The sequence below is a fragment of the Vicia villosa genome, linkage group LG1 (genome assembly GCF_029867415.1).
Source record: "Vicia villosa cultivar HV-30 ecotype Madison, WI linkage group LG1, Vvil1.0, whole genome shotgun sequence".
NCBI classification, from domain to species: domain Eukaryota; kingdom Viridiplantae; phylum Streptophyta; class Magnoliopsida; order Fabales; family Fabaceae; genus Vicia; species Vicia villosa.
The window spans coordinates 92,181,783-92,209,271 of NC_081180.1; the positions used below are offsets into that span (position 1 = coordinate 92,181,783).

General features: G+C 33.6%; 2 protein-coding genes, 1 non-coding gene and 1 pseudogene across 3 annotated transcripts; 3 read left to right on the forward strand and 1 right to left on the reverse strand.

Moving 5' to 3' along the window:
* Window positions 1–7,431: 7,431 nt before the first annotated feature.
* Window positions 7,432–11,278, forward strand: LOC131612262 (probable methyltransferase PMT16). Its single transcript, XM_058884072.1, has 5 exons — window positions 7,432–8,244; window positions 9,552–10,051; window positions 10,129–10,518; window positions 10,611–10,688; window positions 10,801–11,278. The coding sequence occupies exons 1-5, from the start codon at window positions 7,585–7,587 to the stop codon at window positions 11,030–11,032; spliced, it is 1,860 nt and encodes a 619-aa protein (XP_058740055.1). The 5' UTR covers window positions 7,432–7,584; the 3' UTR covers window positions 11,033–11,278.
* Window positions 11,279–17,728: 6,450 nt separating this feature from the next.
* Window positions 17,729–17,800, forward strand: TRNAH-GUG (transfer RNA histidin (anticodon GUG)). The gene has a single exon. It is a non-coding gene; the product is annotated as a tRNA-His (tRNA).
* Window positions 17,801–24,731: 6,931 nt separating this feature from the next.
* Window positions 24,732–25,521, forward strand: LOC131612283 (protein MEN-8-like). The gene is made up of 2 exons (XM_058884092.1): window positions 24,732–25,038; window positions 25,153–25,521. The coding sequence occupies exons 1-2, from the start codon at window positions 24,753–24,755 to the stop codon at window positions 25,161–25,163; spliced, it is 297 nt and encodes a 98-aa protein (XP_058740075.1). The 5' UTR covers window positions 24,732–24,752; the 3' UTR covers window positions 25,164–25,521.
* On the reverse strand, window positions 24,857–27,233 carry LOC131612273 (2-alkenal reductase (NADP(+)-dependent)-like; annotated as a pseudogene).
* Between the last annotated feature and the right edge of the window lie 256 nt (window positions 27,234–27,489).

The following is a 27,489-nucleotide window of genomic DNA, read 5'->3' on the forward strand; positions in this document are numbered from 1 at the left end:
GAAGAAGATCAAATTGTTCCAGTTATCTCTTGTTCCATTCCCAGAAATGAGTTAGAAGTTATCTGTGAATTAACGGTGGACTTTGATAGTCTTAAAAAACATGAGTTCCATCTGAAAGAGGATATGTTGTTTCAAGGATGGACTTCTCTGTTCTCTGAGTTCTGTGGACCTGTTTACCCAGAACTAGTGAAGGAATTTTGGGTGCATGCTGTAGTTGCCCCTAAATCAATCCTGTCTTTTGTTCATGGAAGATTTGTTGTTGTTACTGAGAACATCCTAAGAATGATGTTTGATCTGAGAAACCCTGAAGGCGTCTATGAAGTGGATCAAAGAGCAGACTGGGATGCCGTTCTGGCTAAACTTTACCCAGATGTAAAGAAAACAAAGCGTGTCAAAGACATGAAGAATCTCTACAAAATCTGGACCAAGATTCTTCTGGGGTGCTTCTATCACAGAAAAGAAACCCATTCTGCAGATTTTGTCAACAAAGAGCAACAATATATTCTGTACTGCATTGCCACTCAGAAGAAGATTGATATTATATACATAATATTCAATCATATGTGGAATGCTGTAAGAGACTCCATAAATGCCTTCAGAAAGAAGAAAGGTACTATTATTCCTTTTGGAAGAATAATCACCAATCTTCTGATTCATACCAAGATTGTTGAAGACTTGGAAGCTCAAGGAGTTATCAAGGATCTTGTTACTGATTCAGGAAGCTGTTTGAATGCTCACACTCTGAGAAAGATGAATCTCATTCAAGAGGATAAAGACAATCCTCAACCTCTCCCAGGAGCAAGAAGCAGAAGAAATCTTGTTCTTGCTGAGTTTGAATCATTCTTCAGAAGTGAGCTGCCAGGAGTTAGGGCTAACTATCTTAACTCTCTCAAGGAAGATAAAGACAAAGATGCTCCTGCTAAAGGTGGTCGCAAGAAAGTTTCTACTTCCAAGCTAGCAGTTTCAGAAGATGTTTCAGAAGCTGCACCAGAAGCTGCAGGAAAGAAAGAAAGAAAGAAGGACAAAACGGAAGTTTGATTGCCCTTCTGACAGTCAGGAGAAGGAAGTCCAAGAAGAAGCTGCTGTAGTTGAGGAGAATAATGCTGATAAAGAAGTTGTTGCTGAAGAAAGCCAGGATGTTTTAGTTGAAGATAAAAATGTTGAACAAGAAGGTGCTGAGAAGAAGAAGAAGAAGAAGAAGAAGAGAAAGCTGAAAAATAAGAATGTAGAAGATGGAAAGGATGTAGAAAAGAAGAAGAAAAAGAAAAGAAAATTAATAATAGTAGATTCGGATGAAGAAGAAGAAGAGATTCCAGAAGCTGTGAATCAGCAAGAAGTTGAAAATCAAGAAGCTGTGGGTGGAGAGAAAGAAAGACTGGAAAATGCCAGAAGAAGAGAAATCTCTCTTGGGAAGGCAAAGATTATGGAAGAGAAGAAGAACAAGAAGAAGAAAAGACTTGAGGCTGCATTTGAAGCTCTTCAGAAGGTGTCCAAAGGTATACATCTTTCTGAACCTGTCTCTGTATCTGTTTTACATTCAGAATCCGTACCAACAGAAGTTCCGGTTAACCCTCAACCAGAAATTCTACCAGAAACAGCTCCAACAGAAACACCTCAACTCACCCATGTTCTCACACCTCCTTCTTCTCCCCATACCAATGTTCTTACCCCACCTTCCTCACCTGTAACAAATGTTCTCATTCCTCCCTCTCCACCCACAACCAATGTTGCTTCTGACCATTCGTTTGAAACCCTCATTCTGAATATTCAACCCCTTCAAACCTATTTTCCTCCTCACTCAAATATATCCATTTCTCAACCACCTCCTCATGCTAACTATGAACTCATTCCATCCCACACTCAAAATAATCCCTCCATCTCTGATCTCCCTGATTCTGCATCACATGAGCAATTGCTTCGTGATTGCAACTACACACCCAAGCCTCGTCCTGAACCTGAGTTAGTGGTGTTAGAATCTGAGAATGAAGCAGAATCATCTCTCTGTCTCGATAGGGATCCTCAACCCTATCTCCTTCTGAGACCAGATTCTGCCATCACCTAACTCAAATCCCGCCGGGAATTATCTGTTGGTGTACAATTTGAATTGTTAAACATTAGGATGCAGGAAGGGTTAGATATCTTGAAAGCAACATATCAATCCAGGATGGATGATGTGGCTTTCAGAAATCTATGGAGGACTTTCAGAAGAAATATGAATTCTATGTTTCTGGAGCTTCAGAAGAAGTGTGTAGCAATAGCCCCAGGTCCTTGCAAGATTCTCAGACCTTATGAAGACTTCTGGCATAGTCGTCTTGGAGGGAGGCATTGTTTTGAAGAAAGAGATTTTGTTGATGAACTGGCAGAAGCTTCAGAAGCACACTCTCGAGAGATTGTTGTGTGGAAGCCTAAGTTTCCTGTTCTGACTGAAGATTCCCAATGGCTATTTCACTGGCTTAGGGAAAATTCTTCTGAGTAGGCTCCTACCATGGCTGGTTCTGAGGCTGTCTACTATCGAGTCGTTGCTGCTCCCATTCCTCCAAAGAATCTAGCTAAGATTCTTCAAGCTCTGGAAAATGGCGATTCCGATCTTCCTACTCCAGAATATGATGAAGATGCTTCTATGGAAGAAGGTGATGCTGAGAATAAATCTTCTGAGAAAAGTCCTGTTCCGGAAACTCAAGAAGATGTTCTTACATTGGATGCCTCTGCTGGACATGCTATTCCACTGAATGCTGGTGGTGAAACTTCTGGTGAATCCTCTCGTCTGGAGAAGACATTGGAGGTTCTTCAACAGAATCAAGAAGTTCTTGCTTCTCGCCTGGATAAGCATGATGTAGCACATGAAGAGTTCAGAGACTTCATGAAGAAGCAGAATGAAAGCACTGTTGGGATTAATGAGATGCTGGCCAAGATTATGTCTAAGCTAGGCTAGTTGTGGTCTTTTGTGTCTTAGTTGTCTCTTTGTTCTTGCATCTGTCTTCTTGCATCTCCTTTTGTATCTTCTGATAATTCTTCTGTTGAAATCAATGAAAATTATCTTCTTTTCTCTCATATTGTCTGTTTTTCATCTGACTCTTTTATGCTTTTTGATGTTATGACAAAAAGGGGGAGAAAATGTGATAAATGATCTGATTTATATTATCAGTTGCTGGGAGTAAGTCTCCACATTTCTAACAGAATTTGCAAGTTCTATGTCTTTGAGTGTTTTGCAGGATTGAAGACATTCTAAAAAGCTCAACATGAGAAGCAAAGACATGGGGAAAAGCAATTCTATATAGAAACAAGCTCATGGAAATTGAAGCAAGCTGAGTGCTGTGAAGCTTCAAGATCAGAAGCAAGAAGGAAGAATGTTCTGATATTCTTGTGATAGAATATGCTCTAACACATTCTTATTCCTTATATGTTCTGATACATTTTTTGTTTTCTATATGCTCTGATACATATTTTATGTTCTGATGCATTTTATGTGTTCTGATACAATTTGTTGTATGCTCTGACACATACTATATGCTCTGAAACATATTTCATGTTATGATTCATTCATGCTCTGACTTTTGTCGTTTAGTTTGTTCTGAAACATTTCAGGATGTAGAGATGCTCTAATGATGCTCTGGTACATTCAACAATGTTCTGATACAACCTAGCATGCAATGATTCAAGAAGAAATTCAAAGCTCTGAAGTTGTCCTATGCAAGCAAGAAGCAGAAGCTCTGAATGTTCTAAAGATCTAAGCATATGTGATCGTCTCAACTGAAATGGAAAATACTCAGGGAAGTCCTTTATTTATAAATTTCTTCCAGTATTTATTTCAGGGGGAGATTATTTATCTCAGGGGGAGATTGTTAATCTCAGGGGGAGACATATTCACACAGTATGTTTATATGCTTATGCTATAACTGTGTAATTGTCTTTAGCCGTATGATATTTTGATTGCAAATTCATATCATTTATATATGTTTTTGTCATCATCAAAAAGGGGGAGATTGTTAGAACAAGATTTGTTTTGATCAATATTCTTAGTTTTGATGATAACAATGTATATGAATTTTGTTTGAGATAATGTGGTACTCTAATTCTATGCAATTTCCATTTCAGGAAATATACAAAGAGTATGCACAAAATCAGCGCAAGATGCACTGACTCAGAAGGTTCAAATATGCAACATCAGAACATGCTCTCACAAGACATCAAAAGATGGTCAAGCAGAATCAGAACATGGTCTATTGAAGCATCAGAAGAACTTGAGATCAGAAGCAGAAGCACTGAAGTTCTCATGGTATCACGCTAGAAGCACTTCAAGGTCAGAAGACAAGAAGATGCTCTGCACCAAGCTGTTTGACTCTGATGATATTCAAACGTTGTTCACACAAACATCAGATCAGAAGCAAGTACAAAATGGCAGGCTACGCTGACTGACAAAAGGAACGTTAGAAGCTATTAAAGGCAACGTCAGTAGACACAGCAAAAGCAAGGCTCGAGGTAGTTGACAAAAGAGTGGAACATTAAATGCAATGTTGTACGGATCACGCAACGCATTAAATGCTCCCCAACGGTCATCTTCTCAAACGCCTATAAATAGAAGTTCTGATGAGAAGCTGAATACAACATTTTGCGCAAACATACAGAAACGCTGTCAAATTCAAAAAGCTCTCAAACTTCATCTTCAACCTCACTTCATTACGGTTGTAATATCTTAGTGAGATTAAGCTTAAACTTAAGAGAAAAATCACAGTTGTGATAATAGCTTATTAAGAAGCATTGTAACTCTTATAAGAATTTGTTTACATTCATTTGTAAGAACTAGAGGAGATCAAGTTGTGATCGGATTCTCTAGAAAGTCTTAGAGGGTATCTAAGCATTGTGTTCCTAGGGTGATCAGGTTGTGATCAGAATACTCTAGAAGACTTAGAGGTTATCTAAGTGGAAAACCATTGTAATCTTGTGTGATTAGTGGATTAAATCCTCAGGTGAGGTAAATCACTCCAAGGGGGTGGACTGGAGTAGTTTAGTTAACAACGAACCAGGATAAAAATCATTGTGCAAATTGTTTTTATCTTAAGAGTTTTAAAGCTGCACTTATTCAAGCCCCCCCTTTCTAAGTGTTTTTCTATCCTTCACACACCACTGTGGTAGCACCCAAACCCCCTAAAATCCTACAGAAATCCATCGCATTGAAGGATGACTGGACTGTCATGTGTATTATTTTTGCTTATGTGGATTTATTATTTTTATTTTTCAATTATTTTTAAATCCATGTAATATTCAATTTATTTTTTATTTATTTTAATTTTAATTACTTATCAATGAAAGATGAAAAAAATCAAAAATTTGTGCCTAGCAAGGATTGAAAACCAAGGAGTCCTTGCTTAAGGAGTAACTTGCTCTACCATTAAACCAATATAATTTTCATATTTTAATTTACAAATAACACTTATAACAATATATTTTCTTGTTACTTTTTTTAATTATTAACAATACTTAATACATTTTAATACCTAACAAAAAAAATCATATTTATTCGACTTTTTATTGGACGTCTTTCAATAGTTGAATCTTCATCGATCCAACCATCAACACCTCTATTTTGCCCTCCACGTTCATGTAAATCTCCACAAATTGGACCTAATAGTTCAAGATTCTTGCCTACTCCTGAATTTACACAATGGCGGCCAACTTGATGTTACCTGCTCCTTTATTTAACTTGTTTTGGTGATACTAGATGTTTTAGATTTAGAGTTTTATTTGTTGGTACAATGATTTTGAATTTGATGATACATATAATGTGATGGTAATGTAGAATTTTTACTCCCTGGTTTTAATGTGATGATACTATAATATAGGATTAAACATATGTGACTAACCAGACTAATTAAAATTTTTAAGGGATTAATTATATATATATTTTTTGTTAGGAATCAAAATATATTAAGTATTACTATAATTGAAAAAATATATTGATATAAGTGTTATTTGTAAATTAAAACATAAAAAATACATTGATTTAGTGGCAGAGCAATTGCTCTTTAACCACACATGGCCGTCCAGACAATTGCCCATTGACCACACATGGCGATTCAGTCACGATTCAAAAATACGAAGAAGAACTGATTCAAAAAAATTTGTTTTTGTGAGGGATTAAAATTGTATTAAGTATATTATTTTAAGTATAATTAAATTAATTATATTACATAAATAAAATAAATTTCTATATTGTGAAAAATATTTTAAAAGGTCAGCCTAATATCTTAAATAAATCTTTATTATCTAATTTTACTTTTGCAAATGCAGTCCAATTTATTTCTGTCACAATCATTATTTATTGGTGGTATAAATGAAGATTCTAAATTAGAAATTCAATAAAACTGACTATTTAGCGAGAGACGAAAAATATAATAAACTATTCCAAATCAATTTTTTCTTATCTTATTTAAAAATTATTTTAAATAAGGATAAAAAAGTTTTATTCAATAATAATAGGATATAATGGATATGTAAATACATGGTAAGAATATATCAATTTGTCATGTTGTACAAATAATTAAAAAAATTCAATTTAATTTCATAATAAATAGTCATTATTAGTTGACAGGAGAAAAAAATTTACACCGTCAATGCATCATTTTTTTAATAATATAATTAAAATATAATAAATTTTACACTATCATCCAGTAAAAATATATTAATCTGTCATATCATATAATTAATAAAAAAAATTATAAAATAATTAAATAAAATATATGAATGTTATTGGTTGACTGTGAAATTTTGTTTTTACACATTAGCACATTATCTCTTTTTTATAAGAGTTTAATTGTGATGGATGGTTAGTGTAAATTTTTTTCACACTATGAGTGTATCACAACCACTCAATTATGATATTTTAGAATAAATTAAAATAAAAGTCAAATATTTCTAATAAATTAAAGTGGTTATCGACGGTGTAAAATTTTTTGTAAAGTCAATTTATTCCAATAAAATTCTATTTAATAATAATAATAATAATAATAAATTAAAGCATCATAATAAAAATCAAAACATTCCCATAAATAAATTAAAGTTTTGTATTCAACTAATAAAAATAAATTCGATGCCAATTCCCGTAGTAGTATTAAATTATTTTCTCTATTCTCTTTTGAGTATTATTTTTTTGACTTTTCTTTTATATATATATATATATATATATATATATATATATATATATATATATATATATATATATATATATATATATATATTAAAAATAATATATTTTACTATTTTCAAACAGTTACAATTGAGCTTTTGACTATAAAAATTTATTGTTTACTAGTATTAATTTATTAGACTTTATCTTTTTAAATAATAAATAAAAAAACAAAAATAATTTTGACAAAAAATGATTATAAAATGGAACATAAATACATAAGAAAACCAGAGTTATAAGAGTGACTGAGTGAGTACTTATATTGTCAAACCCGAGGCGTGTGTGTTTCACAAAAGAATATCCCCACTTTTAATTCCTTCCAGAATCCAAATCCAAAGATGCAACATTATATATACTTATAATCAACCAGAATCACTCTTGCTACAATCTCAAAAAAAAAAATGGATTCAAATTATTCACGTAACAAGCTATCAAAACCCTCACCCTTCACAAAACCTCACCTCTACCTTCTCCTCATCTTTCTCTGCGCGGCTTTTTATTTCTTAGGCGCATACCAACAAAGCTCAAGTTTCATCACAACAACGCCACCACCACAATCCAAAACACCAATAGCATGCAACCTCCAACAAACTCCCAACCCCACCCTCGATTTTCTCTCTCACCACAACGCCACCACCACAATCTCATCCAAAACCATTACCTTCCCTCGCTGCACTGCCAATTTCACCGAATACACCCCCTGCGAAGATCCGCAACGATCCTTACGTTACGAACGTGACAGGTTGATTTTTAGAGAGAGGCACTGTCCGGTGAAAGGTGAAGAGGATTTGAAGTGTAGAGTTCCGCCGCCTTATGGTTACCGGAATCCCTTCCCGTGGCCGGCGAGTAGGGACGCGGCTTGGTATGCTAATGTGCCGCACCGGGAGTTGACGGTTGAGAAAGCTGTCCAGAATTGGATCCGGTACGACGGTGATCGGTTCTTTTTTCCCGGTGGTGGAACTATGTTCCCTAACGGCGCTGATGCGTACATTGATGATATCGGAAAGTTGATCAATCTGAAAGATGGTTCTGTTAGGACTGCCCTTGATACTGGTTGTGGGGTATATTTTCTTACTCAATCTTTTTCTTGTTCTTTTTCTTGTTTTTCTCTTTTTTTTTTTCTTTCCTTTTTTTATTATTATTATTATATAAATAATGGGAAAAGATAATATAGTGAATACAAATATTTTTCTATTTAATTAGGGATTTCTTATTCTCTGTCTTTCTCTCTATTCTTGTTCTTTAATTTTCACCGTCGTCTTGGTATTTTCCTTACACGTCATTTTCGATTTTCTGTCTATTTTGTTTTATTTATTTATTTATGTAAGAAACGGATTTGGTATATTTATTTAATTTATGAAGCAATTATGGTAATTTATGTGCTTATCCAGCTGGCATTGTTTTAATTTAGATAAAAATCATTTTCAGGCAGTAGCAATAGTAACGTTTTTTAAATTGCTTAGAAGATTCTACTTTTCTTTTTTTTAATAAAATTGAAAATTTTAAGCTAAATATCTTTTTTATTTTTTAAACAGTATTTTATTTATTAATAATGAAGTGTCCTATAGCTGCCAAAATTGTAGACGGCTTTTGTTTTCATTTGCGGTACTTATCAAATACTCTTTTAATCAAGGTTGCTGATTAAAGTATTAATTGGAGATATATTAATTATTTACACATTTTATTTTTTCTCTCAAATATTTTTGTTATTTTCATTTTACATACACGTTACATATTACATTATATTATCAATTTCCATATATGTTTCTCTTTATCTTTTTTAGTATTCCCTCCATCTTAAATAATAAGTATTGTAAAAATGTCTTATTTTTATGCTTTTCTTTTTAAAATAATGATTATTTAAAAGTATTAGTATACTACTTCTTATTTATTGATTTTTAATGTTTATATCTTTTTTATATATTATAAATGATAAACTATTTAAATAAGTAATTTTAATTTTATTACTATAATCAATATTATTTAAAAAAATAGATTCAGTGTACAATTCAAAGAAGATGGTTATTATGAGATAAAACATAATATCTCACTTTATATAAATTAGAAAAACATAGTATTAGGGGAGAAAGTAAAATTATAAATTATTGTAAATAAATACAATTTTTAAAGGTAAATAAAATATAAAATTAATAATGATAGGCGTAAAAGAGAAGAAAAAAATTAAAATCTTATTAATATTTTAGAATAATATATAGATTGTGTTTGGTAAAAAATTAGTTTATATATAATTATATAATTTGAGAGAAACGTATATTTTTGTTAAAATGATATATTATTTTTAAACTATAATATAACACAATGTCACTAATAATATATTGTGATTTTTTTATGGTTGTATATAACGCAGGTTGCTAGCTGGGGAGCATATCTTGCATCACGTAACATAATAACATTATCAATAGCACCAAGAGACACACACGAAGCACAAGTTCAATTTGCTTTGGAACGAGGAGTTCCTGCATTGATTGCTGTCTTAGCCTCCAAGAGATTACCTTTCCCTTCAAGAGCTTTTGACATCTCCCACTGCTCTCGCTGCCTCATCCCATGGGCTGAAAATGATGGCCTTCTTCTAAACGAAGTCGATCGAGTTTTACGCCCCGGAGGTTACTGGATTTTATCTGGTCCACCAATCAACTGGAATAAACACTGGAAAGGTTGGAAGAGAACCAAAAAAGATTTGAGTGAAGAACAGAACAAAATTGAGAAAGTAGCTAAAAGTCTTTGCTGGAATAAACTTGTTGAGAAAGATGATATTGCTATTTGGCAGAAACCCAAAAACCATTTGGATTGCAAACCTGCCACAAACCGTGCCTTTTGTAGTGCACAAGATAATCCCGACAAAGCTTGGTACATACTTCATTTATTTATCTGCGTGCAACTGTATAGACTAATATTGTATAGACTAATATTTTCTGTTGTTTTAGGTATACCGAATTACAAACATGTTTGAGTCATGTGCCTTTAGTTTTCGACAAAGAAGAAACTGCTGGTGGGACATTAGAGAATTGGCCACAGAGACTTGAGTCTGTTCCACCTAGAATTCAGAAGGGTACTATTGAAGGGGTTACATCTGAAACTTATTCAAAAGATTCTGAGCTTTGGAAGAAAAGGATATCACATTATAAGAAAGTGAATAATCAATTAGGAACTAAGAGATACCGTAATCTTTTGGATATGAATGCTAACTTGGGTGGATTTGCTTCTGTTTTAATTAAGGATCCTGTTTGGGTCATGAATGTGGTTCCTGTACAGGCTAAGGTTAATACACTTGGAGCAATATATGAAAGAGGATTGATTGGAATATATCATGATTGGTTAGCACAATTAATAATTTTCCTTTCTGAAGTGTTTGATGAAGTTCTTTCTCTGTTTATGTCTCTAATGAGTTTGATTTTTTTTTTTTTAGGTGTGAAGCAATGTCCACTTATCCAAGAACCTATGATTTAATTCATGCTGATTCTTTGTTCAGCCTTTACAGTGGCAGGTAAATAATATGTTGGTTTACAATAACTATATACAAAATTGTATAGGACATAGTTTTGTGATATTTGGATTATGTGAAATATTACCAACATGTTTTTATTTGTGTGTTTTAGATGTGAATTGGAAACTATTATGTTAGAAATGGATAGGATTCTTAGACCTGAAGGAGCAGTAGTAATCAGAGATGATGTTGATGTATTGTTGAAAGTAAAGAACATTGCTAATGGATTGGAATGGGATAGTGCTATTGTAGACCATGAAGATGGACCACTTGAAAGGGAAAAACTTCTATTTGTTGTCAAGAAGTATTGGACTGCTCCTGCTGCTTCTCTCAAGACTAATTAAAAACTTTAGATCCTTTTTTTATTGTTAGTCTTTCTCTTTTGATCTATTTGCTTTGGTTTTTCTGTTTTTTTCTTCCCATTTTATTACTTTAGAACAAATTAATCACACATTTTACATAGGGGTATTGAGTCCAAAACAAGTAGGGGTATATGCAAAAACCAGTTATAACTGTGTAGAAAGCATCTTGGTGTTATTACATGAGAATCAGAAACTAGTTATGCCAGAAAGTTTTTTTTTTGTATGTTTACTATTTTGAATCAAAATTGATCTTCCTTTTTCTTCAATTTATATATAAAAAGAACTTATTTGTCTTTTTTTAAATTAATTAATCTCACTCTAATGGTTACAGCTTTAGTAATGTGCTAAAGCGAAATTTGATCGAAAGGGAAGTAAAATTTGACTAATAATTATTTCTTTCCAAATTTTAATTCGGAGTTATTTAAACAATTTATTTTTAAGTGGAGAACATTAACCATTTAGAATTTTTTTTAAAATAATCACATTTTTTTAAAAAAATATCCCTAAATTAACAACTTTTTAAATAAAATAAAATAAATATCTGTCATAAAGAGGAGGCGCCACACTGCATGGCGCATGCACCTCTATCATGCCATGCAGTATGGCGCATGCACTATAACTTTAGGTGCATGCGTCATGCAGTGTGGCTACTAAGTTGTTTTGCATTTTTTTATAAATACACCATTCATCTTCACCATTTACTACACATCTTCTCATTTAACTTTGAAATATGTCTTCAAAAATGCTTCCAATGTTTCTAATTACTAAAGAAAATGCTCAACGTTTTTTCGCCAACAAAATCTCTGATGAAGATCCGACTTTGAAACCCGGAGACCTTCTAGCATTTTTCAGAGAAGCTTGATTCGTTGGTTAGACGAAGAGTCTTGATGGTGAATAAATTAGAAGAATTGATAAGCTTATTACGGTGTCCAACCAAAATGGAGAAACTCGTTCTTAAAATCCTATTAAAACCGACAATGATGTCATTATGATGATCCATGGACCGGCTGATATTTTCTTGGTGATTGTAAAATCCTAGATAAGTTGATGTATTTAGTGGTTTTATTTGTTGATGGCGTTGTTGTTTTGTGTGGTTGTATTTATTATGTTGTACCCGAATGTTGTTAGGTATATGGAATGAAAGATGAATTTAAAATGAAATTTCATGGTTACATCAAATAAATTACATATCAAGAGTGGCATATAAAAATTATGTTGCGGAGCTAGGCCTAATATTCAGACAATTTTTTCAATTGTGTCCGGGTTTACGACATATACTACGTAATCTAACCATTTTATTTACTGTATCCATTTCGGTTCGAAGACGCGTCGTGTTAGAGCGACCCTTTTTTCTTCCTTCGCATGTGTACATTGTTCCAAACAATGTCTCCTTGATAAGTAGGTCAATAATCCTTGATGTACACATTTAATAGGTTTCTGACTCTGTAAACCGGGGATATATGTCCTCTAGGGTCTAGGCAAGCATGTGAGCATGCCGCTATGACATGAAAGCAAGGCATACGAAAGGCTTGAAATTTTTTGCAATCGCACCAACCACTATCTAGTTCGACCCGATAGTATTCCCTTGGCCTTCCCTCATTATAGTCCATTGTCTCATATACACTGAACCAGCCTTTTAATTCGGTTGAACATTGTAACACTATGTGTGTTAGCATTGGCATTTTCGTCCTGAATAAATTTCATAGAGATTTAACTAAACAATTGACCTGATTGTAACACTGACCTTCATTTTGAACCCTTAGTCTCGAACAATGACCCCAGCCTAAAATAGGTTGCTCTCACCAAAGCGGTTATCGATAGGTTTTTGATACCTTTGAATACATAGTTCATTGATTCCACAAGATTTGTTGTAATGTGGCCCCATCGTTGACCATTGTCAAATTCCCAGGTCCACTTCTCCACTGGAATGTTATCGATCCACCTTAAAGCATCCACATTTGTCAACCTGGTCTCTGCACGGTAGTGCTGAAACGATGGTTTTGTTAAGGCATATGCCACATTCACAGCTTTATTTCAAAACAACTTGTCTTTGATCTCCTGCATGAAGTTTTGTGCAATATGTCTAATACAATAGACATTGCGTGGAAGGGGGATCTTGCCATCAGCTATCAGGGTTATTGTAAGCACTTTCAATAGATGGATGTTTGTCTGAAATCAAACATAGGTTGGGTTGAGGAGCAACGTGTAATCAAAGATGCTTGAGAAAGAAAATCTACCCACCGCTAGTCTCACATTCAACCGGAAAGAAAAATATTATTGTTTCCATCTTGTGTCACTGCCATGAGTAACGTTCCTTTATATTTCCCGTACAACCATGTTCCATCAATTTGTATAATAGGTTTGCATAATGCAAAACCTTTGATGCATGGTTCATACGCCCATAACAGTCGATGAAATATTTTATTTCCACTAACACAAGTTTTATCTGGGGGTAAATGTTGGGAGTGTCTCCAAAATTGCAACAGTTCCTCGAAGCATAATATTTGAGTGCCACCAAATTATTTTGGAAGTTCTTTGTAGGAATCCGCCTAATTTCCGTACACTAGTTCAACGTCTTTAGTCCTCGTGATCCATGCCTTCATGTAAGGGGGAGTGTAATTGAATCGTATAACGATATGAGAAATAGTTGTACTCACCTTCAATGATGGATCCTTGCTAATGAGAGGCAAGATTTCCTGGAATATTAATTTAGATCTAAGTTTTCTATGATCTTGCGTCAAATTGGTGGTGATGCAAATGTGAAGTGAGTCAATAAAACCTATTTCCCATGAATCACTTATGTTCTAGTAAGATGCTGATAGCCAAAACATGCACATCGGATTTTGACGACATAGAATGATGTATCTCGTTGAATTTGTTCGATCTACAGTAAAATCTATTGAGATCTCCATGTGAAACTTTTTTATAGCTGTCACACATTCTTCTTTTGTACGAAATTTGTCTCCACCTTTTAATGCTCCCTTAGTCTTCATATACAGGTTGTGAAAGATATTTGAGGTTGGTTCGTCTTCTTCCAAGTACAAGTTTGTCATGTAAACTAGAGGAATGTACACATGGCTCGTAGGTAATGGCTCATGCTCTTGGTGTGCAGAGTCATCATTCACCATAAAATAAACAAGTGCCTCTTCTTCTTCTTCTTTGTTGTTGATAGCATCGACTTTAGTGTGTTCGTCGTCAGTTTCTTTAAAAACTTGCGGCGGATCAACGACTAGAGACTGCTGAGGTTGTTGTAGTAAAACATATAACTCAATTCTGTTGAACCCGAAATGTTCATGAGTTCAAAACATATTTTGAGCATCATTGTAACACCCCTTTTCTAACCCCTAAACATTCAAATATATATATATATATATATATATATATATATATATATATATATATATATATATTCACAGAGTAAATAAAATTCATTAACAAAAGGGTGTCACATGCTGTTTCCATAGAAATGAAAACCCATATCAAATCATACAAACATGCACTGATCATTTAGTCATTTAGTCATTAAAATAATTAGTTTTTAGGATGTTATTTAGTTAAGTCTTAACGAAATTTCCAATTAGTTTAATTAGAATTAGTTCTTGATTTTAGATTTACCATTAGACATTAGGTTAATTAATATAATTGTATATAATTCAATTAATTTAGAATTAGGAATAGTTGAATAATTAAATTAATTTAGGTTTTCATTTAATCTCCTTAAAACCTGATTCTTCAACTCGATTCTCTTCTCATCTCCAAACTCCATTGATTGTCGCATGCGTGCATATTTACTGTTTTGTTATCTATTTTAAATTCTAGAAATTATGTATAGGATTGCCAATTTTTTAATGTAATAGTAATTAGGATTTATTTTCTCGCACTTTACTTTCCGCATCCCCCAATTTTTGGTTATGTACTACCCTAATCTCGAAGCCCTGTAATAGCGTAGGATTTACTTTCTGCATTTACTTTCCGCACAACTATAAACTGCTAGATGTATGCCTTAGGATTATTTGGAAAGATTTAAAATCAATCGCTAGCTAACAAATAATTCAAGATAAAATACTTGAATCTAACACACGTGATTGCTACACACACCCACCGTTAGGGTAATTCCTCTCCGTTGCCTTTCGATTAAATAGTCAAGTCCCTCGGATGTAGGGATACCTTAGCATGTTTCCTAAGAATAAAAATCATCATATAAAGATCATTGTCCCTTCAATGTTGTCTACGATAAATGATCTTGTTCCTCGATTAATGATGGTAGTCCCTTTTGATTGCTAAGGTATCCTTACTTGTTGCCTTTATGACTATTCTCATCAATTCATAGGACTTCCTACCCTCCTTATGGTATGGATAGTCCTATGGAAAAACGATGACCCTTCGATGACCCGTACATCCAATGCATAGGACTACCTACCCTCAAATGGTATGGATAGTACTATTACTCAAGAAAAGACTTAAAGAACAAGAAAGACAAACTTAGGGTAGGTAGTTCTTAACTGCTGACTCGCAATCAAATCAACATTTCAAATTACTTTTCACACCTCCTTTTCAAAACTATTTCCAAAGACTACACTTTGTATACATCCGTACGAAGATCATTACAAAGTTAAAGCTCTTTACAAACTTTTTTTCTAAACACACACTACATCCTTTTAAACGTTTCAAACAATTCAAAAGTGAGCTAAGCAATTAAGAGCCCGTGGATAACCATGGATACCAAGGGTGCTTACACCTCCCCTTTGTATAACCTACCCCCCGAACTCAATCTCTTTCAAAGGTCTTTTCCTGTTCTTTTTGCCTTTCCTAATTGGATAAAATAAAAGTCAGTGGCGACTCTTGCTATCTGCACATTTAAAAAAGTCAGTTCTCCCACCGTATCACACTCACCATAAACAAACTGGAAGAGCTTCATGGTGTAGGTTCTTTCTTAAGTGACAATGTGTTATCGATTGAATGAATGGGGAGGAAAATGAGATATCTTAAAGTTAGGAAACATGTGATGTATTTGGCAATTGGCTTTGTTGTCATTTCCATTTTCAACCAAACTCGTTGCAAAAGATCATGATTTTTGAATCAAAGAGATCTGGTCATAGAATTCTTAGAGATCGGAAGCTTTTATTCCCACATACAGTGACATTATTTTACTTAGGAACCAAAAATGAATGGAGAATTGATGGATTGGAGTCTTCGTGTGATAGAGAAAGATTTTGGTACAGGGCAGGGGTGGATATGCAAGGTTATCACTTCAACATTCAAGTCAATTAATGATTAGCAAAGGAGTATAGTAAATTATGGTTAAAACTCAAATATCACATGGAATCCTTAATATATGAGGGCGGTTAGAGATCCCCATGCTTTTTGGTGTGGAACACGAGAAATCGTTGGATGATATCCGACGATGAATGACCATCCATGCTGTGAATTAAGTATGGGTCTCAAGGTAACGAGTGCACAGAACCTTCAACACCTTATGATTTTGGATTGACGATTAGACATATTTGTTAATGAGACAATGGTCGGCCCAAAACAAAATCTATAATATTGTAACATTAATCAAAAACCATTTATTATGGTAATGAGATACATTAAAATAACCTGCATTTAAAACGTTAATTTTTATGTAACTCATTCACATATGAAACAATTTTTTATTGATATTAAACTTGGTTATTATTGTTAAATTTTAAAAATGAGATTTATATCATATTATCATTCAATTTAAAGGTAAGTTTTGCTATATATAGCATGTGATAAAGAATTATTGGAGTTGTCAAAAGTTAAATTACTTGGAATCATGGCAAGTTAATGTGGAGAATTTCTTCCATAAAATAATTCCTCATAAAAAAGACTCTTCAAGAAAGCATCAACACAATCACTCACTACCGTGAAGAAAGAAATCATCATCGAGCCCCCAAATGGAGGTCAATGTTCTTGTTTAAACCTAGGGATGAAACACCTAATCAGGGAATGTGAGAATTGTGCCATTAGTCCTATTACTACAATCTCTTCTTCCACTTCTAACTCCACCAATTAACTCTATGTGGGAGGTATACATGCAACCCATACTCGGATTACTAAGCAAGATAGTACTCTAATAGGAAAGAGATGAGTATGTTAATTTTGTAATCATACCCAGTGGATGAGACACACACTTATAAATAGGTTGGACTCTAACACACTCCACGTGTCTACAATCTTCACTAAGGAAACCATGAGGATCACTAGTTCATAAATTGTTGGCTCCTTGGCTAACTAACCATGAGGTAGATGGTGAAACCTACGAGGTTAAAATATCTTTTGTGTAGTTAAAAGATTGAAGGATTATGTTGGTGCTTCTAAATACCTGATTTGTAGGAGTTTTTTTTTACACGGATGACCATTGATGTGAAATATCACAATGTGTTTTCTTGTAATATTGAGTTGGGCACCTCACACAATGGTTTTGAGACTCATTATATAGCTCATTTTATACTATGAAGTGTAAACTATCTATGTGGATGATTCAAGATGCATTTTGGATTGAGATGCTTAAGCCTACACTAATGCAATAATATTTAATATAAAATATTACCTTTATTACACGGTGCATAATTCTCGCTAATATTATTGCACTTTTTTTAAAATTTTTTTTAATTTCTTATATTAGTAACTGTATAAATAATTGTCACCCATGTGGCTGTAGTTTAGTGGTAAGAATTCCACGTTGTGGCCGTGGAGACCTGGGCTCGAATCCCAGCAGCCACACAATATGGTTAGTTTTGTATGTTTGATTTATATTTATACTAGTTATTTATTCCATTTAAATAAATAACATAAATAAATCATAAAGCTCTATATTGGTTTCTTATACTCCTTCATTAATCTCTTTCATGGTGTAGTGAACATCAACTCGCCATAGTTTCACAACTTCTTTTTCATTATAAGGTAGTACCTTCTCAGAGAGGTAGTATTTTAGATCTTTGATCTAAGCTTGTTTGGCTCAAGCCAAATATATTTTGACCTTATATACATAGTGTCTTTATACATTATGGATCAAGTTTGTGTAAAATACGTATTTGGAACATGGTTGTGGTTCTTTTGGTTGCAAAGATTCAATTCTTTTAATTCCTCCAACTATGTCCCTTTTCTTCTATCAAAAATGTTTTGGGTAGAAATATACATATATCGACATGTCTTCAGAATGGTGATTCTAAATATTTGGATCCACCATTTTTGGAATTATGCTTCTATTGACTATGCTTGCCTTCCTAAATTTTTTTTAGAGCATGAAATCTTGGTATAGTCATGTTTGTTGATATTTTAGGTGTAAGGAAATATCATCGAGCCCTAAAATGGAGGTTAATGATCCTGTTTAAACTTAGGGATGGAACACCTAATCAGGATATGTGAGCATTGTGTCATTGGTCCTATAACTACAATCTTCTTTTCAATTTTTAACTCCACCAATTAACTAGATGGGGGAGGTATACATGCAAGCTATGCATACTCGGATTACTAAGTAAGATAGTGCTCAAATAGACAGGAGATGAGTAATTTAATTATGTAATCATACCTAGTGGATGAGACACACACTTATAAAGAGGTTTGACTTTAACACGCTCCATGTGTCTAGAATCTTCACTGAGGAAATCATGAGGGTCACTTGTTCATAAAGTGTTGGCTCCTTAGCTAACTAACCATGAGGTAGATGATGAAACTTATGAGGTTAAAATATGTTTCATGTAGTTAAAAGATTGAGGGATTATGTTGGGGATTCTAATTACCTATTTTGTAGGAGTTTTTACCTCACACAATAGTTATGAGACTCACTATTAGGCTCATTTTATACTATGAAGTGTAAACTCTCTATGTGGATGATTCAAGATTCATTTTGGATTGAGATCTTAAGCCTATATGAATGCAATAATATTTTAAATTGAAATAAAAAATATGTGACTATTGATTAATATTTAATAGAGTATTTAATATAAAATATTACCTTAATTATACGATGCATAATTCTCGCTAATATTATAGGACTTTTTAAATTGATTTTGTCTAATTTATTGTTATAGTAATTGTATATATAATTGTCACTGGTGTTGTTGTAGTTTAGTGGTAAGAATTCCACGTTGTAGTCTTGAAAATTAGGGCTCGAATCCCAACAACAACACAATATGGTTAGTTTTGTATGTTTGATTTATATTTGTATTAGTTATTTATTCCTTTTTAAATAAATAACATAAAAAAGTTTTATAAAGCTCTAAAGTGGTTTCTTATACTCCCTCCTTAATCTCTTTCATGATGTATTATGCATGTTTATTTTCCGAGCATAGCAAAAGAGGTCAAAATAAGCTCTTCTTGCAAAACATGTCATTATGATGGAGTAGTGAACAATCGCCATGGTTTCACAACTTCTTTTTCATTATCACGTAGTACCTCCTTGGAGAGGTGGTCTTTTAGATCATTAATCTAAGGTAGTTTGGTTCAAGTCGAATATATTTTGACCTTATAATCATAGTGTTCTGTACATTATGAATCATGTAGGCCTAAAGACATTATTGGAATTTGGTTGTGGTTTCTGTGGTTGCAAGGATTTGGTTCTTTGGATTTCTTTATCTTTGTCCCTTTTCTTTTATCGAGAATTTTTTTGGTAGAAATCTTCCTCTATGGGCATGTCTTCAGAATAGTGATTCTCAATGTTTTGATCCACCGTTTTTGAATTATACTTCTATTGATTGTGCTCACCTTTCTAAAAATTTTGTGGAGCATGAAATCTTAGTATTGTCAAGTTTGTGGGTATTTTTGGTGTAAGGAATCATCATGGAGCCCCAAAATAAAGGTCAACGATCTTGTTTAAACCAAGGGATGGAACATATAATCAGGGAATGTGAGAATTGTGTCACTAGTTCTATAACTACAACCGCCTCATCCACTTCTAACTCCACCAATTAACTAGATGTGTGAGGTATACATGCAAGCCATACTCGGATTACTAAGAAAGATAGTGCTCTCCATAGTTTCATAACTTCTTTTTCATTATAAAGTTGTACCTCCTTGGAGAGATAATCTATAAGGTATTTGATCTAAGATAGTTTGTCTCAAGCCGGATATATTTTGACTTTATATACAAAGTGTCTATGTACATTGTGAATCATGTTAGCCTTAGAGATATATTTGGAACATGGTTGTGGTTCTTTTGGTTGCAAAGATTCAATTCTTTGGATTTCTTTATCTCTATCCATTTTCTTTTATTGAGAATGTTTTGGTAGAAGTCTTCATCTATCAACATGTCTCCAGAATAGTGATTCTCAATGTTTGGATCCATCATTTTTGGAATTGTTCTTCTATTGATTGTACTCCCCTTCCTAAGATTTTTGTGGGGCATGAAATCTTGGTTTAGTCATGTTTGTTGGTATTTTAGGTGTAAGGAATCATCATCGAGCCCCAAAATGAAGGTCAATGATCCTGTTTAAACCTAGGGATATAACACCTAATCAGGGTATATGAGCATTGTGTCACTAGTCCTATAACTACAACCGCTTCATCCACTTCTAACTCCACCAATTAACTAGATGTGTGAGGTATACATGCAACCCACACTCGGATTACTAAGCAAGATAGTGCTCAAATAGGCAAAAGATGAGTAAGTTAATTTTGTAATCATACCTAGTGGATGAGACACACACTTATAAAGAGGTTCGACTCTAACATGCTCCATGTGTCTTCAATGTTCACTGAGGAAATCATGAGGATTGTTTGTTCATAAATTGTTGGCTACTGAGCTAACTAACCATGAGGTAAATGGTGAAACCTATGAGGATTAAATATGTTTCATGTAGTTAAAAGATTGAGAGATTAAGTTGATGCTTCTAGATACCTGATTATTAGGATTTTTTTTACACTGATGAACTTTGAGGTGACATATCACAATGTATTTTCTTGTAATATTGAGTTGGGCATCTCACATAATGGTTCTGAGACTCACAATTGGGCTCATTTTATACTATGAAGTGTAAACTATCTATGTGGATGATTCAAGATACATTTTGGATTGAGATGCTTAATCCTAAACTAATGAAATAATATTTCAAATTTACATAAATAATATGTGGCTATTGATTAACATTTAATAGAATATTTAATATAAAATATTACCTTAGTTACACGGTGCATGCTTCTTACTAATATTTTATAGCAATTTTTAAATTTTTTTTGTCTAATTTATTGATATAATAATTGCATATATAATTGTCACCCATGTGGTTGTAGTTTAGTGATAAGAATTCTATGTTGTGGTCGTGGAGACTTGGGCTTAAATCCCAGCACTCACACAATATGGCTACTTTTGTATGTTTGATAGATATTTATACTAATTATTTATTCCATTTAAATAATCATTATTAGGCAGTACCTCCTCGTAGAGGTAGTTTATGCCGAATATAATCGAACCTTATATATACAGTGTCTTTATACATTATGAATCATTTTGGCCTAAAAGATATATTTGGAACATAATTGTGATTCTTTTAGTTGTAAAGATTCAATTCTTTTGATTCTGGGGAATTATAAATAGTATAAGACTTGACATGTCCTTGTACGATGTGGTTCAGGGACGAATCAAGCGGAAACTGGTGAGCATGTAACACCCGAGGCCGAAAGAGGATGAAGAGTGCACTATGCCAAATTTGTCCTTTAGCAGCACCCCTACGAAAGCGCTTTTGGAAAAAGCGCTGGCATAGGCTTCACTAAAAACAAAATTAAAAAACACGCTAAAAAAACATTAAAAAAGCACTGGTATAAGGTATGTCTACAAAAGCGCTTTCTAAAAGCGCTGGTATAGGCCACCTTACGAAAGCGCTTTGTAAAAGCGCTGATATAGGGGTAGATATGAAAGCGCTTCAAAAAGCGCTGGTATAGGTATAGGGTACGAAAGCGCTTTTAGCGAAAAAGCGCTGGTATAGGGTTACCTATGAAAGCGCTTTTGAAAAGCGCTGACGTAGGTCATTTATAATTAAATTTTTTAAAACAAATTAAAACAGACGCGTTTTGTCTTTAATTATTCTTCATCGTTCTCACTGTTCTTCACTGCCCTCACTGTTCTCTTCTTCATCGTTCATCCTTAACAAAAGCTACAGCCGACCACCACTCAACGTCTTCGCCTCCGCCAACCTCCACAACACCGACCACCACTTAACATCTTCTCGCCGCCGCCGCCGTTCTAGATGAGCAGTTTCACTTTGTGAAGGTTAGCGAAATTCACTGTTGTAGTTTTAGGGTCTGTAGTAGTTTTAGGGTTTTGTGTTAGGTTTTAATGAATGGGTTTTATGTATTATTGAATCCTATTATTAGTAATTTGCAGAAGCCATAAATTTGCAGAATCGAATGAAAACTGATACTAATTAGCCTCTGAAGAACTTATTATTAGTAGAAAGAAACAGAACAGTTTTGTTACCCATTTTTGATCTTGTCATGATTCCACCAATGTCCTATGTTGAAAATGATATATTATATCAGCATTATAATACTGAGAATTAGTAGCCCAATTTTATTTGAATTTGAAAAGTGATTTGTAGCAACTTGTATCGTATCAAAGCTAAATTGCAATGACTCACTGACCATTATTTCATCTTCTTCGTCGTCTTCGTATTCTTCATTGTTAGCTTAGGACATTAACCAAGTTAAATAAGATAGTTTTTTTAATGGCGCTGCTATGGCGATGACAGTATGTGTTTTGTTGTGTCCTGCGCCACAAATTTAGTCTCAGTTACTAATATTTTCACTGTATTTAGTGTGTGTGATTTTCAAGCAAGCATCTTTAATATATAGATATGAGAATTACGTTTTCTTTTCTATATGTTTAAATTAGAATTTGAAGGACTGAATTTCATGTGTCTATTAGGATGTAGGTTCTTTTAGAATCTTTCAATCAATTTTGTCCTAGTGGTTACTAACTTTGTGAATTTGCTATAGGGGTAACTTGTGTAGAGTGAAAGTTTGATCGTTTCCCGGCCTAGTTCGACGTTTGGCGTTTTCTTGAGTTCGGTAACATCCGAGGTAAATTTCTTTCTCAAATTACTGGTATTATGATGAATTTTGCAGTATAGAAACTAATTTTAATATGTTCAATCTAGATTGGGGTTTTTTTGATATTGTGTTAGTAGTGGTGTATTTAACAGCATCGTGTGTGTGTTTAATTTTACAGTTACTTTGAAGCCTCTGGTTTCTACTTGTACAATGCCGATTCAAGCCTCTGGATATTAATTATAATGGTATTATATTAGTGTATATATATATATATATATATATATATATATATATATATTGTCCTACCGATGGTTGAAAATATATCGTCGAAAATATATTACAGGTCGAAAATATTACAGGTTGAAAATATATTACAGGTCGAAAATATTACAGGTCGAACTGGGAGGCTCAAATTATAGGCTGCACTTTAAAATACCTCATTTAGCAACGACAGCGCTTTTAAAAAGCGCTCTAAAAGGGCCACATACGAAAGCGCTTTGTTACAAAAAGCGCTGCTAAAGATTAAAAAAAAGGCATAAAAAATAAAAAAAATACGCAACCTACGAAAGCGCTTTTGGAAAAGCACTCTTATAGGGGGGGCTATCAGAGCGCTTTTTCTAGAAAAAGCGCTCTCATAGGGGGGATACCAGAGCGCTTTTCTGGAAAAAGCGCTCTTATAAGGGGGAGCTACCATAGCGCTTTTTCCAGAAAAGCGCTCTTATAGGGGGTCTACAAGAGCGCTTTTCTGGAAAAAGCGCTCTTATAGCGGGGTCTACCAGAGCGCTTTCAAAAGCGCTTTTGTTACCTACGCCAGCGCTGGCTTTGACAGCGCTTTAAAGCGCTTTTAAAGCCCAAAATAAGCGCTTTTGTATGTCTTCCGTGTTGTAGTGGTGGTCTCCGGATTTATATCGGAATGAAAGGGATCCTGAGGCTGTGCGGGGATGAGACTATATGGTTGAATGAAGGCTTATAAGGATTGATTGGTACTAACTATACCAACAAGATGCATCTTATTCTCGGTAGCCTAACAACTAATAACTTCATAGTTAAAAAGGCATCTTCTTTTCAGTGGCCTAACAATTAAGAATTTCATAGTTAAGGAGATTTGACTTGGAGTAGTATTTGGATGGGTGAGCTTCTGGAAAGTTTTCTGGAATGCGTGTGAATGAGCACAAAACATGCTGAAAAGATCGATATTGGTTTGTGAAATCAGTCGATAATCCTGAAAGAAGTCTGAGATGTTACATATATATGGGATGTATCAAGTAGGAGTATTTTTAAAATGAGAGATGAGATGAACAAATACCTACCATTAGATTAATCAAGAGAGAAAAATTAATATTCTCATCTCCCATTTTAAAAATGATCATGCTTGATACGTTCCATATATATATATATATATATATATATATATATATATATATATATATATATATATATATATATATATATATATATATATATATATATTGTGGGCTTTCTTGTGTGATATTTCGATGAACTCAGTCTTTCCAATAATGTCATGCTGGCTTCTCAAATTCAACACAAATATTGTGAGCCGAAAAACTCTAGTTAGGTCACTCATGAAAATAACCAAGTCTTCAATACCGAAATTAACTATAAATTGAGGACATTTCTTGTCATACATCACATACCTTTGATAGACAAACTTAATAACTAGAAAAGTATTATGGCAAGTATTGTTTCAATGAGGTGTCAAGTTGCACTGATGCTACTATTGGCTGTGGCATTAGGAACTCATGTGAAAATGGGTGAGGCACAAAGTAACAGTTGTCCAGTTCAGCTGACCAATCTGAATGTTTGTGCACCATTTGTTGTGCCTGGTGCATCCAACACTAACCCAAATGCTGATTGCTGCTCTGCACTTCAAGCAACCAACCGTGATTGTCTATGTAACACTCTCAGAATCGCTTCTCAACTTACTTCTCAGTGTAACCTTCCATCTTTTGGTTGCGGTAATTAATAATCACATAACTTCTTGTTATTTATTATTGCATATTGTTCTCCAAGCTTTTTTTGTTTGTTTGTTAATTTTAATGAATATGATGTTTATTTTTCTTCATTTACAGTTCTGAATTAGAGCATGGTGATGCGAAGAATAAAAGGTTAAGAGATGCTACACCTTTCTAGTATGGTGATTTTGGAGATATTATTGTGTCACAAAATGTAATCTTTGCTATGAAATAAAGAAAGTTGTAATTTTCCTTCCTGAGTAATGTATGACATATTGCAACTTTGAATAAAACAATCTTATTCCTAAAAGATAAAGTTCATGAAAAAATAGTAACATATTATCCTCTCTTACTAATCACTCTTCTGCTAAATCTACAATTTTCTTTCCAACGTTATCTCCATTGAAAAGCCCAACAAATGCAGAAGGGATGCTCTCTACACCAAATGACTTGTCTTCAATCACCTCTAACTGACCATTGCGAAGATAATCCATTGTTTTAGCAGAAAATTCAGCAAAAACATCAAAAAAATCAGTAGCCAAAAATCCTTTGATGGTGATTCTCTTATACACAACATCCATCATATTTGGTGATGCTCTCTTGTCAACATCAGTATACTCAGAGATTACACCACAAACAGATACTCTACCAAATGCTTTCATGTTAGCAACTGCTGCTTCTAGCATTTCCCCTCCAACATTGTCAAAATATATGTCAATTCCATCCGGAAAGTACCTATAATTAAAACAAAAAAGTTCATCAAAAGGACTTAAATCTCATGAAATATTCCTAGCATTGAACGTCGCCCATTCAATCTTATTAATATAACTTATTTATGTAGCGGTGACACTTTAGATAAAATATATGTTCAGTTACATGTGTTAGTGTCAGACACTCAGACGATACAAATGAATATGACACTAACATGTCATTGAAAAACTACTTTTATTTTCTTACAAACCTTTTAAGAGTAGAGTTTAGATCGTTTTCTTCCTTGTAGTTAAAGGCATCATCAAATCCTAGTTTTTCTTTGAGTAATGCGACCTGAGATAAATCGTTTATGGATTAGTAATTTCGATTAAAGCCCAAATCAAATTCTAAAGGATCCTATAATAAGCTAGGCTCACCTTTTTTTGACTCCCAGCACAACCAACAACATAACAACCCAAGAGTTTTGCATATTGTCCTACAATATTTCCAACAGATCCAGATGCTGCTGAAACAAATACCTTTTCACCCTTTTGAGGTTTGCAAATTTCAAAAAATTATCCCGCATAAGCTGACAACCCACTAAATCCTACAAAAATATTTTGAGTTCTTTCAAAATTTAGTATAAACCAATCAAAGAAGCATTTTTCTTCTTACTGTCTCAACTTTATGACAGTGTGTAAAAACCAGAAAAGAATAGTAGTTTAGTGATTACCAAGGATTCCGAGATGATAAGTGAGTGGAAATTCAGAAGACTCTAATTTTCTTATTATGTTTTCTTCCTTAACCACACTGTACTCAGCCCAAGTGAATACTCCCAAAACTATATCATCTTTTTCAAACTTAGCATTCCCAGATGTCACAACCTTTGCAATAATAATAGCATCAACAGCCTACAAAAATTCCAAAAACAGGAAAACAATGTTTTAAAAATCAGACCAGGTCTAGTTTTTAGTGACAGCCAAAAACTATAGGTATGAATGATTATTTATTTGTCACTAAAACTTTCCATTGGTATATGTGAGCGAATGGATGCGTAGTGCATATTTTAAAATTAGAGGGAATGTCGGTGTCATTTAAAAAACGTCGTACGAAACAAATATAAATGAAAGCTAGTTGAATGAACAGCAGTTGAATCCAACTGAATCAGCAATTTTCAGCAAAAAAAAAAATGAGTACCTTGCCGGGAGTTACGGGAGTTGTAATGCTTATAGCTTTGTGTGAAGGGCTGTAGCTTTTCATGCGGTTAATAAGATATGGATCAATAGAGATGTGCAAATTCTTGACTATGACATTATCAGAACCTGGCTCCAAAGAAAGAGCAAAAGGCTCAGTTTTGATCTCAAAATGTGACTCTTTTGGTGCATCTTCTATGTGATTCTTTATCACTATGTATTTGTTGGTGACTTCCATTTTTCACTTTGCTTAGTTGTTGCTAATGCTAAGTAAGTAATCCTTCTGTTTTGCTATGGTTTGTTTTTATAATTAGAGTAGCGAGAACCGATGTAGTGCTATAAAAAAATGAACTGCGAACAAGTATAATATTCCTATTTGCCTACAAGAAACAACAAAATGGGAATCATTCAACTCTTGGGTAATTTCATATTCGACAAGTCACTGTTGATGCCTTTTAGATTTTTTTTTTTTATATTTTAATTTTAGAATCAACATTTTCATCATATTATAAAAAATTAACAGCTGGAAAGCATTATTAGCCTTGGAGTTGTTTGTTGATGCCTTTTATGA

Bases quoted from the DNA above. Each gene is read 5' to 3' on its own strand.
- LOC131612283 (XM_058884092.1), top strand. From the start codon at position 24,753: ATGGCAAGTATTGTTTCAATGAGGTGTCAAGTTGCACTGATGCTACTA.
- LOC131612262 (XM_058884072.1), top strand. From the start codon at position 7,585: ATGGATTCAAATTATTCACGTAACAAGCTATCAAAACCCTCACCCTTC. The intron at 8,245-9,551 runs GTATATTTTCTT...TATATAACGCAG, and splicing joins CCCTTGATACTGGTTGTGGG to GTTGCTAGCTGGGGAGCATA. The intron at 10,052-10,128 runs GTACATACTTCA...CTGTTGTTTTAG, and splicing joins GATAATCCCGACAAAGCTTG to GTATACCGAATTACAAACAT.